We start from the raw sequence: 14,510 nt of genomic DNA, 5'->3' as shown, positions 1-14,510 counted from the left end.
GTGGCGGTGGTGACCGGTGTTTACGAAGCACTTACCTGTTCTACCCGCTTATTTTACCGGCCCAGGTGACACTCACTAGGAGAACCAGAGCTGGCACCTGGGTTGCCCACCTTGCGCCGGAGGGCTTTACCCATGACGTCACCAGCATCTCACATCGGCCGCTTCTCACCAAACACGTTACACAACCTTCTAGCAGACGTCCCGGACTCCATGCTTCTTCCTCTCCTACCTCATTCTCTCAGGCATCTTCTGAAATCTCCCATCATTCCACTTTCCTACCTGATACCTGTCTATACCTTTGGCTTTCTCTTTATTGCTGGTATTATTAAGACCAAATGCCCTAGCAGATAATTCAGGGCCTGCCACAGTGTGCTGACACCTGTCCCCTCAATATCTTCTCTATCTGCCCATCTCCCGCATATCTCCTTATCCATGTCTTGCTGGGGCACCCCAGGACACTCAGTGTGCCCCGGGCACACCTCCCCGTCCCCGACTATGATCTTCTATACATGTTGTATCCTGGAATATTCTGGAATACTGGAACAACCTCTGTTTTCCTCTCAATTTCATCCGCCCTGCCAGACCAAGTTCAAGGGCCACTTCCATAAAATCTCCCTTATTATTGAGTTAATCATTCCTTCTTTTGCTTCTCTTTGTTCTTTGCTCATGTTTTACTTGAGTACCTCAGACTCATTGCCTTGGATTTTGTTAGGTTGGCTTGGCCCGTGTTTGTCTCAGATGAGGAAGTAAGTTCCCAGAAGACAGGATTCTTTCTTTACAGTATGTGTCCTTCTCCATAAAGCCTACAGTGCCTTGTAACTAGTTTTAAACGACATATATGTTAATTTTTGTAGGATTATGATTACACCAAAATTAATATTAACTGGAAGTTTGAGCATTTAATCTGTAAGCAGGCTTCAACCTCTGTATGAAGGCTTATTCCGTTCCTTTATAAGCCCAATCATAAAAAAAGTACTGCCTGGGTGGCCCAGTTAATGTTCGACTTCGGCTCAGGTCACAATCTCATGATTGGTGAGTTCGAGCCCCACGTCAGGCTCTGTGCTGACAGCTCAGAGTCTGGAGCCTGCTTCGGGTTCTGTGTCTCCCTCTCTGACCCACCCCCCCCCAAAGATAAATAAACATTAAAAAAAAAGTACTGCAATGTTTGTGTGCTGTTCGTGATAAAGAATTCTTGGTTTCCCCTTGGAGAGGACCTGGCTGGATAGACCACAGGATGTGATCTTAAAGAGAAGGGGCTAGTGCCTTGGATCCTTAATCACTGCTGTTTCCAAGAGATCGGAGGGAGGGGCTGGTGGATGAATGTAGATAGAAGTAGAACAGGGAGGCCAATAGCCCCTCCACATAGTGGAAAACCTACCCTTCTGCCTTTCACGTGCCTCATGATTTGGTTTCAGGTCAGTTCCACTCTCCATCTGTTAGCAGGGTGATATTTGGGCCACACCCAGCATAGAGAATCCTCTGCCCAAATTAGAGGTTATAGCGGAAAGGCTAGCACCAACGCATACGTGGCCCAAGCGCTTTTATTTTGCTGACTTTGATGCCTATTGGGTAACTTTGATGTGGTCTCGTTGGGGTGATTCTGAAAACTGAAATTTGTGTCTTCGTTTCTATGTTAGGAACTAAACCTAACTTAAAAAAAAAAAGATGAAAATCGTCAAACTGAAATCGTGATTTGTCTGTTTTTGCTATTACAGGTTCCTTGCACTGACTCCATGGAGAGTGTATCACCTGATTTCTGTCATGATACTCGGGCGCGTTATTATGCAAATAATAAAGGATATGGTTTTGTCCAGAGCTAGAGGTAAGAAAACTGAGAATTCATTTTTATGGTATGTAATTTGCTAGGCCCCAAATATCTGATCTTTGTGTAGGCACATTAACCAAGTAGTTTTAAAAGGGAACGGGCGCCCTGGTGGCTCAGTCAGTTAAGCATCTGACTCTAGATTTCAGCTCAGGTCACGATCTCACAGTTTGTGGGTCCAAGAGCAGAGCCTACTTGGGATTCTCTCTCTCCCCCTCTCTTTTTGCCCCTCCCTCCCTCTCTTTCTCTATTAAAATAAATAAAAACATTGCAGAAGGGAACAAAATAACGTCATGTAGGCATTGACTTGGCTATTATGTTTGTTGAATATTTATTCATTTGGCAAATATTTATTACGTACTTAACTGATGTCCCTAGTCAGAGCTACTGGTCCTGAGGGAAAGGTTTGTGTGTGCGTGCTGGTTTCTCTTTGGTTCTAAGTGCTACTTAAATACCATTTTGATATGTAAGCAGGTTGCAGTGAGGATGACAGTGAAATATTTATAATGTCCCCCAAGATGAAGCTTGGGCCACTGGAAAATGGGCTCATTTATATGAAAACTTTCTCTGCCTCCATGAAGAAAAACAATTCTGGGCTTAAAAACAAATAACAATTGGGGTGCCTGGCTGGCTCAGTCAGTAGAACACGTGACTGTTGATCTTGGGGTTTTGAGTTCAAGCCCCATGTTGGGGGTAGAGATTACTTAAAAAAAAAAAAAAGTAGTAAAGTAAATTTTAACAAATGAGTTCATGATAATGAAATGTGAACTGATTGTTTAAAAATGAGACTTTGAGTTAATTTTGAAATTTGCTCAAGGTGTTTTCTGAGTAATTTGTGTTATAAATCTGAGTCCAGCTTTTCTGTACTTGGAGAGGCCCTCTGACCAGAGCCTGAGCTAGATTTTGTGAATGAGCAAAAGTCCCTCCTTGGAGTAATTGAGCCCTGGGAACTTTAAATGTGGTAAGATTGATGGGATCAAAAACCAGGATGACTCAGTCGGTTACGGGTCCGACTCTCTTGCTTTCGACTCAGGTCATGATCTCATGGGTTGGTGAGATCGAGCCCCACGTCAGGCTCCACGCTGACGGTGCGGAGCCTGCTTGGGATTCTCTCCTCCTTTCTTTGCCCCTCCCCCGCTTGCACACTCGCTCGCTCTCCTCTCTCTCAAATAAATAAATTAAAAAAAAAAAATAGCCAAGAGAAGGAGGTTCCAGTGAGACATTTGATTTCCCTCAGTGTAACACCCGCACGGAAGGATAATATTGGCCGGGGTCCATATGGATCAATGCGCATAAGAACTTCCCAGAGTTCCCGCCCTGGCAGGGTACCGAGGCCTGCCTTGTAGGAAGCACCCTTGTTCTCCTTAAAGCCAACTCTGAGACCAGGGATCTCAGCTGTTACGGGTTTACCATCATCATGGTCCACAGTGGGCTTGAGCTCCAGTTTATACTCTAAGTCTTCTTAAAGTAAATTATGTGTAGAAAGACTGTGTTACATTGCTGCATTACCAGGTTTGAAGGTAACTCCTTCATTCTAGTGAATCTGAGAAGGTGAAAAAAAACCCAATGTTGTTAACTGTAGGAATTTACGTGAGGAATAAATCCATTGGAATTGGGAAGTGCCAAACTGGAAATTCGGTTAGGAGACCTCCCACAAATTCACTTATGTCTAGTTCTTTCTTTTCTTTTTTTATTTTTTAATTATTTTTTTTTTTAACGTTTGTTTATTTTTGAGACAGAGAGAGACAGAGCATGAACAGGGGAGGGGCAGAGAGAGAGGGAGACACAGAATCTGAAACAGGCTCCAGGCTCTGAGCTGTCAGCACAGAGCCCGACACGGGGCTCGAACTCACGGACCGTGAGATCATGACCTGAGCCGAAGTCGGATGCTTAACCGACCGAGCCACCCAGGTGCCCCTCTTTTCTTTTTTTTAAAATATATTTTAAAATTTATTTTGAGAGAGCGCAAGTGGGGGCGGGGCAGAGAGAGAGGGACGGGGGATCCAAAGCGGGCTCTGCGCTGACAGCCATGAGCCCAATGTGGAGCTCAGACTCGCAAGCTGTGAGACCATGACCTGAGCCGAAGCTAAGAATCGGACTCTCAACTGACTGAGTCACCCAGTGGCCCCCAATTACTTCTTTTCATGAATCTGTGGATTAAGATTGCATTCGTGTATGGGTTCTCCCCTCGTTCCTCTCCCTCTTCACCCCATCCTTTTCTGTTTCAGAGAATAGACACCCAACTCCCTGTTAACCCTGTCAGACACGTGCCCCAGTACTCTGTTCACCACAGATGTATTAAGGCCACCTGGAAGCCGAGCATCGGTCTCACGTTGTGGGTTTTGCACAGGGTCTGTCAGATGCACCCGCGGTGATGCCCTGTTTCTGCCCTGATTCAAACTTTTCATCTCATTTTCTTTTTTTTAGAGAGCACAGGTTGGGGAGAGGAGCAGAGGGGGAGAGAGAGAGAGAGAGAGAGAGAGAGAGAGAGAGAGAAAATGAATGAATGAATCCCAAGCAGAGTCCACACTCAGTGCAGAGTCTGACAGTGGGCTCGATCTCATGAACCATGAGATCATAACCTGAGCTGAAATCAAGAGTGGGCGCTTAACTGACTGAGCCACCCGGGCACCCCTCTGCCCTGATTCCTAACGGACAGAGGAGAGACCCTTTTTCTCCAGTAGACTTTGTAACGTTTTCACCCTCTAGGACCTTCCTCAGGGGAATCTTAGAAGAAATAACCACTTACACATTTTCATCAGCAGCCATTTTAGCCGAGCATCTCGATCGTTTCCGTTTCGAGTCAAATCTGGTCCCCGTTTGGGCACAAGTTGTAGGAGCAGACAAGCGTGGCAGGCAAGTACAGGGCTTGAAGGCTTCGCGACTGCTCTTTCCTCACTCTCGGCCGCTCGCACAGAGGTTGTTATCAGCCTTGACTCTTTGGCTTGACGTTCCTGTGAATACGGGACCTCCGCGTTCACAGAGTGCAGGCCGCCTCCTCTTGCAAGGATTCGGCCCTCGGCGAACGGAAGCTGTGGCCTTGGAAGAGTAGGAGCCTGAAGGGTCTAGTCCGGGCTTGTTCGCTTCACTTCCCAGTGTGGCGGGGACCCACCGGATACTGGGTTAGTTTCCTGGGGCTGCGGTAACAAGCCCTCATAAACGTGGTGGCTCAAAGCGACAGAAATCTCTCCCCTTGCTGTTCTAGAGGCCACCAGCCCAAAATCAGTGCCACCGGGCCAACATCGAGGTTCCGGCAGGGCTGTGCCCCCTCTGGAGGCTCTAGGGAAGCATCCCCTGCCTCTTCCTTTGGGTGGTTTTGGGTGGTGGCTTGTCGTGTGTGGCTTGTGGCCACGTCCCTCCACTCTCTGCCCTTGCGCTCACCCCCTCCTCTTCGTCCTCGTCAAACCTCCGTCCTACAGGGCCCCTCGTGGTTGTACTTGGGGCCCACCTGGACAGCCCTGGACAGTCTCCCCGTCTCCTGGCCCTTGACTCAATCACACACAGTGCATCCCGCTTCCGTAGAAAGTGGCATTTTGCAGGTTTCGGGGATGGGAGACCTGGCGTCTCTGGGGGCCGTTATCCCGCCAGCTGCACAGCCTGAGCTTCCTCATCCCGTGACACGACCGAGACCAACCCAGGCCACTCGGCCGGGTAGGGTGGACTGAGACCGTGGAACAGGAGTGCCCTGGGCCCAGTAGCTTCCGTGCGGCCCGGTCCGCTCTGCCGCGTCATCTGAACGTCGTGGGGTGTGTTCACTCGGGCGACCTGTGCTGAGCGCTTTTCTGTTCAGGGCCTGCTGGCGGCCCTGGGCTGCCAGGGGCATCCAGGCCCACTCCGGCCCCGGCGCCCCAGGCGAGCTCTCAGACCCCATCCTGCACGCCAGGCGCTTGCCCCAGGCCAGGCTTCCTCTGAGGGTATGAGCCCAGCTTGCACTGCTCCGAATACAGCATTTCTGCTGCACAAAGGCAGAAGGTCGGGATTAACTCTGCTCTCTCCCAGCGCCCCTCTGGCCCGCGACGAAGGAGCACAAGTGCCGGCCTCGGCCTCCGTTAGTGGAGGCTTTGGAGACAAAGACCCATTTGAGCCCTGCGGATAGTGGGCAGGGGCCTGACTCTGCAGACTTTTCAGCCCAGGCCCGGCTGAGACGAGTGGGTCTCTGGGAAGCTTCCATCTCGAGCCACATGCTGTTACGGAGACGCCATGGCTTCAGCCAGACCCGCCAGCCGCTGTCGCTGCTCACGTTGGCTTTAGGACAGCAACTGGGAAAGCAAGAGCGAGCCGTCGGGCTCCCGGGGCCGTTCTCTCCCCTCCCGTCTCAGCGTCCCCACTTCCCACGACGGTTTTGGCTAAAGAGCTGACACTTCTGCTGTTATGAATTTCGTTTTACTCCTCCTCTCCCCCCCTCCCCCCCCAATTGCTAATTTTAATACCATCTCACATGCTTAATATGAAGGAGGTGGGCGACAATGTGGAGATCTTTCACGTGAATTCATCTTTGTGGAACCTGCTGGAATCCACGTCTCTGTTACAAGTCGGCAGCAGGAGCAGCCTGCAGCTGTGTTGGGGGCGGGGTTCGCGCTCACTCCTGTTGTGTACCTTGAGTGCACACTTCCCTGTGTGAGCCCCTTCGTCCAGGCCCTGGAGGACCCTTCTGCAGCGTGGAAAATCCCTCTGCAGCCATAGGCTGTTGCTCGACCGTCCCCCGCCTCTCTCTCCTTGCAGAAGAGCCTGTCCTGCCACCGGCTCCCTTTAACATCCTCTTCCAGCACCGCCCTGTGCGGTAGGAGGGGGGCTCAGCAGGTCCCCACGCGGCCACTCGTTTTCAACCTCGGTCCCTTCGTACCTTTCCTCCTGCGAAATCTGCACTGTCCATTTACGCCATTTTCTGGTCACAGTTGAGCATGGGCCATCGGGGATTGTGGCGGGTGGACTCGTGTGCCTCCGTTCTCTGTCCCTGCATCCTGTAACCTGGGTTTGGTCACCCACTTGCGTGGCCTCATCTTTGACCTGAGCCACTAGAAGCAGTCTGTCTGCAACCCCTACAAAGGCTGAGAGTCACCCCTCAGGACACCCTCTGGCCAGCCCCCAGCCCCTCACTCCTGCTGAACCGGCTCTGCCCTCAGGGTAAGCGCCCTCCTGCTCAGCCTCTTACCCGCCCCATTGCCCTGCACAGCCCCCACCTGCTCGGTGCTCAGTGGCTGCAGGTCTGCTGTCCTTGCCATTCTGAATGTCCTTGTCCCCACAGCCCAACCATGCTCATTTTCCCCACTTTTAATAAGCAAACAAACAAGCACCCCACGATGTCACCCACTTCCTCCACTCTTGGGGCCGGTGCTATCAGAGAAGGGTCGTATGACAAGGTGAGTGTTAGTGCCAGAATTTAGTCTCTCCCACTTTCCTGCTTCAGCTGAGGCGTCACTAGTGTTCGTAAGCCCTTGGATTCTTTGGAATTGTTTCTTTGTTTGCTGTGCCATCTAACCCCAAAGTATTTGAGGCAGCTTGTGAGGAACATAAAAAACAAGGCTATTTTTAAAAGGTGTAAGTAGAGGAATAGAGTCTAATATGGTGACCATAATTGAGCAACAGAGTGATCCCTGTGCTTACTGGCAGCCAAGGCAAAAAGGGAAACTAGATCCACTGAATAGTTCTAATAGTGTGATGAAAGAATGCAAACAATTTTGAGAAACTTTTTTTTTTTCCTGGGACTAAATTTTAAGAATTTATTACACAGATCTCCCTCCCTCCCTCCCTCCCTCCCTCCCTTTCTTTCTTTCTTTCTTTCTCTCTTTTCTTTCTCTTTCTCTTTCTTTCTTTCTCTTTCTTTCTTTCTTTTTCTTCTTCCTCCCTCCCTCCTTCCCTTCCTTCCTTTCTTCCTCCCTCCCTCCCTTCCTTCCTTCCTTCTTTCTTTCCTTCCTTCCTTCCTTCCTTCCTTCCGTCCGTCCGTCCGTCCGTCCAAAGTAGGCTCCATACCCAGCATGGAGCCCAATGTGGTACTTGAACTCACAGCCCTGAAATCAAGACCTGAGCTGACATCAAGAGTCACCTGCTCTTAACCAACTCTTAGCCACCCAGGCACCCCTAATAGATCTTTGATAGGGGATACTGAAGAACAAAAGGGACAACATCTTTGGAAAGATGGGAAAATGCAGAAACCACCTCATGGCCATTTCTAATATCCATTAAAACTGGTAGCTGGGTGTATAATATTAAGACATAGTGCAATGAAGAAAGTAAGCCCGTCAAGAAAGCAAATGAGAGGGGCGCCTGGGTGGCTCAGTCGGTTGAGCATCTGACTTTGGCTCAGGTTATCATCTCATGGTTCACAAGTTTGAGTCCCATGTCAGGCTCTGTGCTGACAGCTCTGAGCATGGAGCCTGCTTTGAATTCCCTGTCTCCTTCTCTCTCTGTTCCTCCCCCACTCGCACTCTGTGTCTGTCTCTCTCAAAAATAAACAAACATTAAAAAAAATTTTTTAAAAGAAAGTAAATGAGATCCAAGTATGCATTTTTTTTCTGTTGATTTCACTTGAGCCTCAACATAAGCTCAAAACACCTAAAGGATGAATAGATAAAAACCTCCTTTCTCAAATCACTGTTGTCTCAGTTCTCCTTTTGTCGGTACCATTTCAAAGCCCACCGTAAATGCCACCTCTGTTCTTGGGACTCTCTCGAGCAGCCATACTCTCTCTCTCCCTCCATACACCACCTCAGTGCATGCTAGGTCTGCCCCACTGAACACTCAAGTCCCCGAGGCAGGACCATGTGTGATACAGGGTCCCATCTCCCGAGGCACCTATCCAAGTGTTTTACAAATAGCAGGCTCTGAAACACTCGTGGGCACATTGCCTGAATGAATTCTGGTACCAGAGGTGTATACTGAATGGTTTGATAATTTCTAGAGTTGAAAGATCTAAGCATTCTATTTTATTTTATTTTTTTTTTAATTTTAAATAAAAATTTAATGTTTGTTTTTGGGGGAGAGAGACAGAGCACAGGCAGGAGAGGGACAGAGAGAGAGGGAAACAGAGAATCTGAAGCAGGCTCCAGGCTCTGAGCTGTCAGCACAGAGCCCGACGTGGGGCTGGAACTCACGAGCTATGAGATCATGACCTGAGCCGAAGTTGGACGCTTAACTGACTGAGCCACCCAGGCGTCCCAACATCTGAGCATTTTTAATAGCTCAGAAGATTTCTACGTTGAGAAATGCTTCGAGAGAAAAACGCCTCCATTAATGTTTCATTCTTTGCCTCTCCTTGTTGCAGGTGCACAGTTGTGGAGAAGCCTCAGTGAAAGGTAGGGAACTTGGTTTTCAATGTCATGGCTAACGGAGGGCAGGTGACTGTGCCTCCAAGATGTCCAGTGGGTTCAAATACATAGTTGGTTCTCTCCTTCTTTAAAATGGACTTTATTTTTTAGAACAGTTGAGATATACAGACAAATTGAAAAGATAGTACAAGGTTCCCGTATATAGATAGTACACCCCCACCTTTCTTCTGTTAACATTATTACATTACTATGATGTATTTGTGATGATTAATGAAACAATAGTCAATATATTCTTATTAACTAAATGTCCACACTGTGTGCAGATTTCCCTAGTTTTTGCCCAATGTTCTTTTTTTTTGTTCTAGAATCCCGTCCAGGATTCCTCAATGTGTTTCATAGTCGCGTCTCCTTCCGCTCCTCTTGGCCGTGACAGTTTCTCAGACTTTTCTTGTTTTTGTCGACCTTGATAGTTTTGAGGAGTCCTAGTCAAGTATCTTATAGAACCCCCCTTTACTCTGGGGTTATGGGTTTTGGGGAGAAGCCAACAGGGGTGAAGTGCCATTTCCATCACTCCGTGTCAAGGGTGCTTCCCATTGATGTGATTTATCACTCACGATGCTAACCTTGACCACTTGGCCAAAGTGGTGCTTGTCAGGTTTCTCCAAGTTGGTTATGGCTGTCTGTTTGGGAAATCAAATTAAGACCAGAAGGCTATTGATGAGAACAGGACCAGAGAACGATCTGAAAGTGTGGTGACGGTGGTGCCCTTGTGGCTTGCAGGCCACTCTAGGCGCGACCCCACCCCTGGCCTGGCGGTACAGGTCCCAGCTCCCAGTCCTGTTTGTTGCAGGCACGCTGGAGCTCCTTGGGCATGTCCTGGCCTTCTGTGCACGTGCAGAGAGTGACCCGGCTCCCTAATTTGGGGCAGGGGGAAGATTCCACCCAGCGGGCTAGTGTGATTTCACAGGAATCTTAAAAAGCACTTTGTGCTCTCTGGCGAGTTGCCTTTCAGATTTACTGGTACTTATTTTGACCCGTGAAGGTATCGCGTGCCTGCTTTTCTAGAGGCCTTGCCGTCCAAGCCCTTCTAGCGTAGCCCAGAACACGTTGCCTGTTTAGAAGCTATTGGAGTGTTTGATGATGATTTGGAAAAAAGTATCAGCGAGCACAGCAGGACCCAGGGACCCCCTTTGCCAGCGCACTGGCTTTGGTCAGGGAGTGAGTAGCACCTTATAGCATGCCTTTTGTGTAGATTTATAATATTTCACTACTTTGGGAAATTCCCCTTGTGCCCCCAGAGGAGGCGTGATCATGGAAATAACCTTTTCAAGGAAGGGTCACATTCACTTCAGAATTGTCCAGATATGTATTCAATTCACCCCCATCCCCCCACCAGCTGATGATCTTGCCAAGTTCTCTCTGGGGCTCAGTTTCTCATCTGCTGACTGAGGAGGTAAGAGAGACAATAGTTTCAAATGTCCCTCTCAGCCGTAAAGAGTCTGTAATACAATTTGAGGGGTTTGTTGTGTTTGAGATATTGTGATTTATAATAAGAATATAGATTTGGTCTTTGTCCCCAAGTTTCAAGGACAGAGTCCTAAAACCTTTGCAGTTTCCTAATTGTTGAGAGAAAGGTGTCTTTTGTCCATGTTAATGACGTGGCTTTTCCACCACACCTAAGGACCGGTGCGGGGAGGAGGGAAGGTGGGAGGAGGGGGAAGGGTTGGTTGGCCGGGGAATTAACCTTGTGATTTGAGGTTTGGAACTTTCAGCCCCTCCCCCTTTCTCTGGGGAGCGGGGAGGGGGCTGGAGGTTGAATCAATCATCCTTGGCCAATGATTTGATCAATCGTGCCTGTGTAATGAAGTCTCCATAAAACCCCAAGGGACAGTGTTTGGAGAGCTCCCAGGTTGGTGAACACCCAGAGATTTGTGGGCAGCAGCACTGTTTCCCCGCACCTTGCCCCGTGCTTCTCTTCCATCTGGATGTTCCCGAGTCACATCTTTTGTAACAAAACCGTAATCTCGCAAATAAAATGCTTCTGAGTTCTGGGAGCCCCTCTAGCAAATTCATGGAACCAAGGCAGGGAGGGGGTCGTTGGAACCTCCAGTCTGTAGCCAGTTGGTCAGAAGTGTGGGTGACTACCTGGGCTTGTGAATGGCACCTAAGTGGGGGAAGAGGGCGGGAATTTTGTCAGACTGAGCCCTTGACCTGTGGGGTCTGACGCTATCCCCGGGTAGCTAATGTCAAAATCAAGTTGACTTGTAGAACACTCAGCTGGTGACCTGGAGTCTCTAGGTGGTGCGGTCAACATCCCCCTCCTGCGCTCCACCCGCCCCCCACCCCCCAGGTCAGAATTGGTACTAGAATTATAGTTGGTGATCAGAAGTGGGAGCAAAGAATCATTCCTCTTTCTTTCTTTTTTTTTTTAATTTTTTTTTTTTAACGTTTATTTATTTTTGAAACAGAGAGAGACAGAGCATGAATGGGGGAGGGTCAGAGAGAGGGAGACACAGAATCTGAAACAGACTCCAGGCTCTGAGCTGTCAGCACAGGGGCCCGACGCAGGGCTCGAACTCACGGACCGCAAGATCGTGACCTGAGCCGAAGTCGGTGCTCAACCTACTGAGCCACCCAGGTGCCCCTCCTGTTTCTTTCTTATTGTTATTACGTTTTTGTTTGGCCAGGGACTCTTTCAAAGTGATTTAATCCACCGCAGAAGGGATACTTTCTGATATTTTTTCACTGCAGTTTCTATTGTGTCATTGTATTCTGTTCTCTTTTCATCATGGAGATGTGGAATTAAAATATTTATTCCTCTAATTTCTTTGATTTGATACGTTGCTTGCAGTGATTCCTGGTGTCTGGTGCTGGGTAGTCCTTGTGTTTTTAACATCGAAAAATTCAAAACCACTTTCTTTGAAGGACAGAAAGCAGTGCTGTGTAAGAGGATCTTTGGGGGCAGAGAGGCGCCGTTTTGCTCATGTGCGCCGCGGGGGGTTAGGCTCTTTGCACTTCCTGGTTACTTTGTCCTGTGTCGCATATTGCTGGTGGTCTGTGCTCAGTCTCACAATGGGCCAGGCCTTCTCTCTGTGGGGCTTCAACTGCTTCGTTGAAAGATCATTAAGTTCACTGTAAAAAGGTAAATCAAGTAATGGGCATTCTCTCTTCGTAATGCCATCGTAATGCTTTTAAATTAAAAAGGAGCCCCTTGAAAATGGAACCTTTGTGTACTGTTGGTGGGGACGTAAATTGGTTGCAGCCACTAGGGAAGACAGGATGGAGGTTCCTGCAAAATTAAAAAGAGAATTACCATATGCGTGAATTACCATATGATCCAGCATCCCGCTTCTGGGCATATGCCCGAAGGAAATGGGCTCACTGTTGCAAAGACGTGCCTGGACCAGCATGGTTATTGCAGCATCATGCACAACAGCCAAGACGTGGAAACAGCTTAAGCCTCCCGATGGTGGACAAATGGATAAACAGGTACATATATACGATGGAATATTATTTAGCCATAAAAGCAGAAGGAGATTCTGCCATTTGTGTGAAATAAGTCTAAATGAAATACTGTATGATCTCACTTATATGTGGCCTCTAAAAAAGCTGCTGATAAAAATGGAGAGGAGATTGGGAATTGCCAGGGGCTGGGAGGGGAGGGAAGTGAGGAGATGAGGCCTAAGGGCATACGCTTGCAGGTGTAAGGCCCGGGAGTCCTGGGGATGTAATGTGAAGCATGACTACTCCGGTTAACAGCGCCATATAGTAGACTCCAAAGTTACCGAGAGTAGACCTTCTGTGTTCTCACCACCACCACAACAAAATGACAATTGTGTGAGGCGAGGGGTGCGTTAAACAACCTGTGTGGTAATCCCTTCACAATTTATGTATCAAGCCATCATATCGTACACGGTAGACTTCTGCGATGTTACATGTCAGCTGTATTCTCAGTAAAGCCGAAGAAAAGGGACCTCCTTCCTTCCCTGTCGTCTAATGGCTTCTTCTTTCACAGACTTGTCACTTCCTCCTGGGGAAAATGTGCTTCTGTCAGTGAAGCCGAAAGTATTTCTCTCAAAATTTCGCATGAAGATGGTGACGTATGTGTCTATAGTTACACATGTGTGTAGTTTCTCTGGACGTTTGACAAAGGCTGTTCCTAGTGTTCACGTGCGTGGTGCTTGTAAACGACGGTAAAGCCAGCATCTAGTCTGACGTGGTCATCAGTAATGAAAGCTGGATACTTTTAATCAGATGCTACTCACAGAACGGCTTTTGTACCTGGAAAGTTGATTTGGTGAAGATGTGGTTCATAGTGTTTCAGTTCTGAGAAGGGCTCGTGCTTGACCTATTTCCTTAATGAACAGTTAACACTGACTCTACAACCTGGACAGGGCGTTTCCAGAGCCGTCTGTCAACTGAACCCAATTCACATCTTAGGGCTCATTCCTCGTATTGAAATGCAACCTGACCCTTAGCGTCATAAGGGCTTTTTATTTCTGCACGTGACTGTGGCAGCTGACTGAATAAAATCATCTGTTAACAAAGGACACGTTGTCCACATTGCCTTTGAAAAACCTAAAATTGTTTTTATTTTGGCCAGGTTTCTCGAAGTGTAAGTTTGACAGAAATGACTTGCATATATAGAGCGATCATTCAAAATTTCTTTACAGAGTTCTTTAATAGTTTCGTACGTTATAACCAGATTAAGGAGCTATTCGCATCAGAAAACTTCTTTTATTGTTCGGTTCCAATTTACAGAAAATATCTTTTTTTTTTTTTTTTCTTCCATGGCAACTAAAGATTTTGAAAATTATGGCTGAGAGCGCTGGGATTCCCTCTCAGACATCCTTGGAATCCCGATGTCTATAGCAATGTGTCCTTCACAGGAATTGGGGAGTGGCTTTCCAGTGACTCATGAGGACATCAGGTCTACTCTGCCTTACCTGGAGTTGACTGTGCAGGGGCATAGCAGAGAATTAACAGTCAGGGTTTCTAGAGCCAGCAGGGATTAGCAAGAGTTGTGAGCTTTTTGCCTGGATCTTGGTCACATGGTCGAGGTGTTGGCTTGTCTCGGACTCCCCTGCCATCAGGAGAAATAGTCGTGTGGCCCCACTGCGAGGGATGAAATGCCCTTCTGCCTTGTCAGCTTCCTGATAACTGCCAGTCAGAACATTCTAGCTGGTTCTATTACTATTATTATTATTATTATTGTTGTTATTATTATTATTATTATTATTATTATTATTATTTTGCCCCCAGCGAATAGGAGCCAAGAATCTTTGGTTGCAAAACCCAAGTCCTGAGCTTGCCCCGGCTCATATGCCCAGAACAAATTGGAGTGTTTAAGGAAGGGATGTCTAATTAATTAAATCCTTGAGCACGACATTCTGTGTCTGTTAAAAGTGAAAAGTCATCTACCA

The 14,510-nt window shown here is 47.8% G+C and overlaps 1 protein-coding gene across 1 annotated transcript in view; it reads left to right on the top strand.

Moving 5' to 3' along the window:
* RETREG1 (reticulophagy regulator 1) overlaps positions 1-14,510 on the top strand; it is a 131,583-nt gene that overhangs the window by 33,119 nt on the left and 83,954 nt on the right. Inside the window, exons 2-3 of the mRNA XM_060634383.3 lie at positions 1,716-1,822; positions 9,084-9,114. Coding sequence (XP_060490366.2) covers positions 1,716-1,822; positions 9,084-9,114 — 138 coding nt within the window. The remainder of the gene's footprint in view (positions 1-1,715; positions 1,823-9,083; positions 9,115-14,510) is intronic.

Source organism: Panthera onca, chromosome A1 (assembly GCF_046562875.1).
Source record: "Panthera onca isolate mPanOnc1 chromosome A1, mPanOnc1 haplotype 2, whole genome shotgun sequence".
In the NCBI taxonomy this organism is placed as follows: Eukaryota; Metazoa; Chordata; class Mammalia; order Carnivora; family Felidae; genus Panthera; species Panthera onca.
The sequence above is the reverse complement of the archived record's forward strand: the minus strand, read 5'-3'. Positions and strand labels throughout refer to the sequence as shown.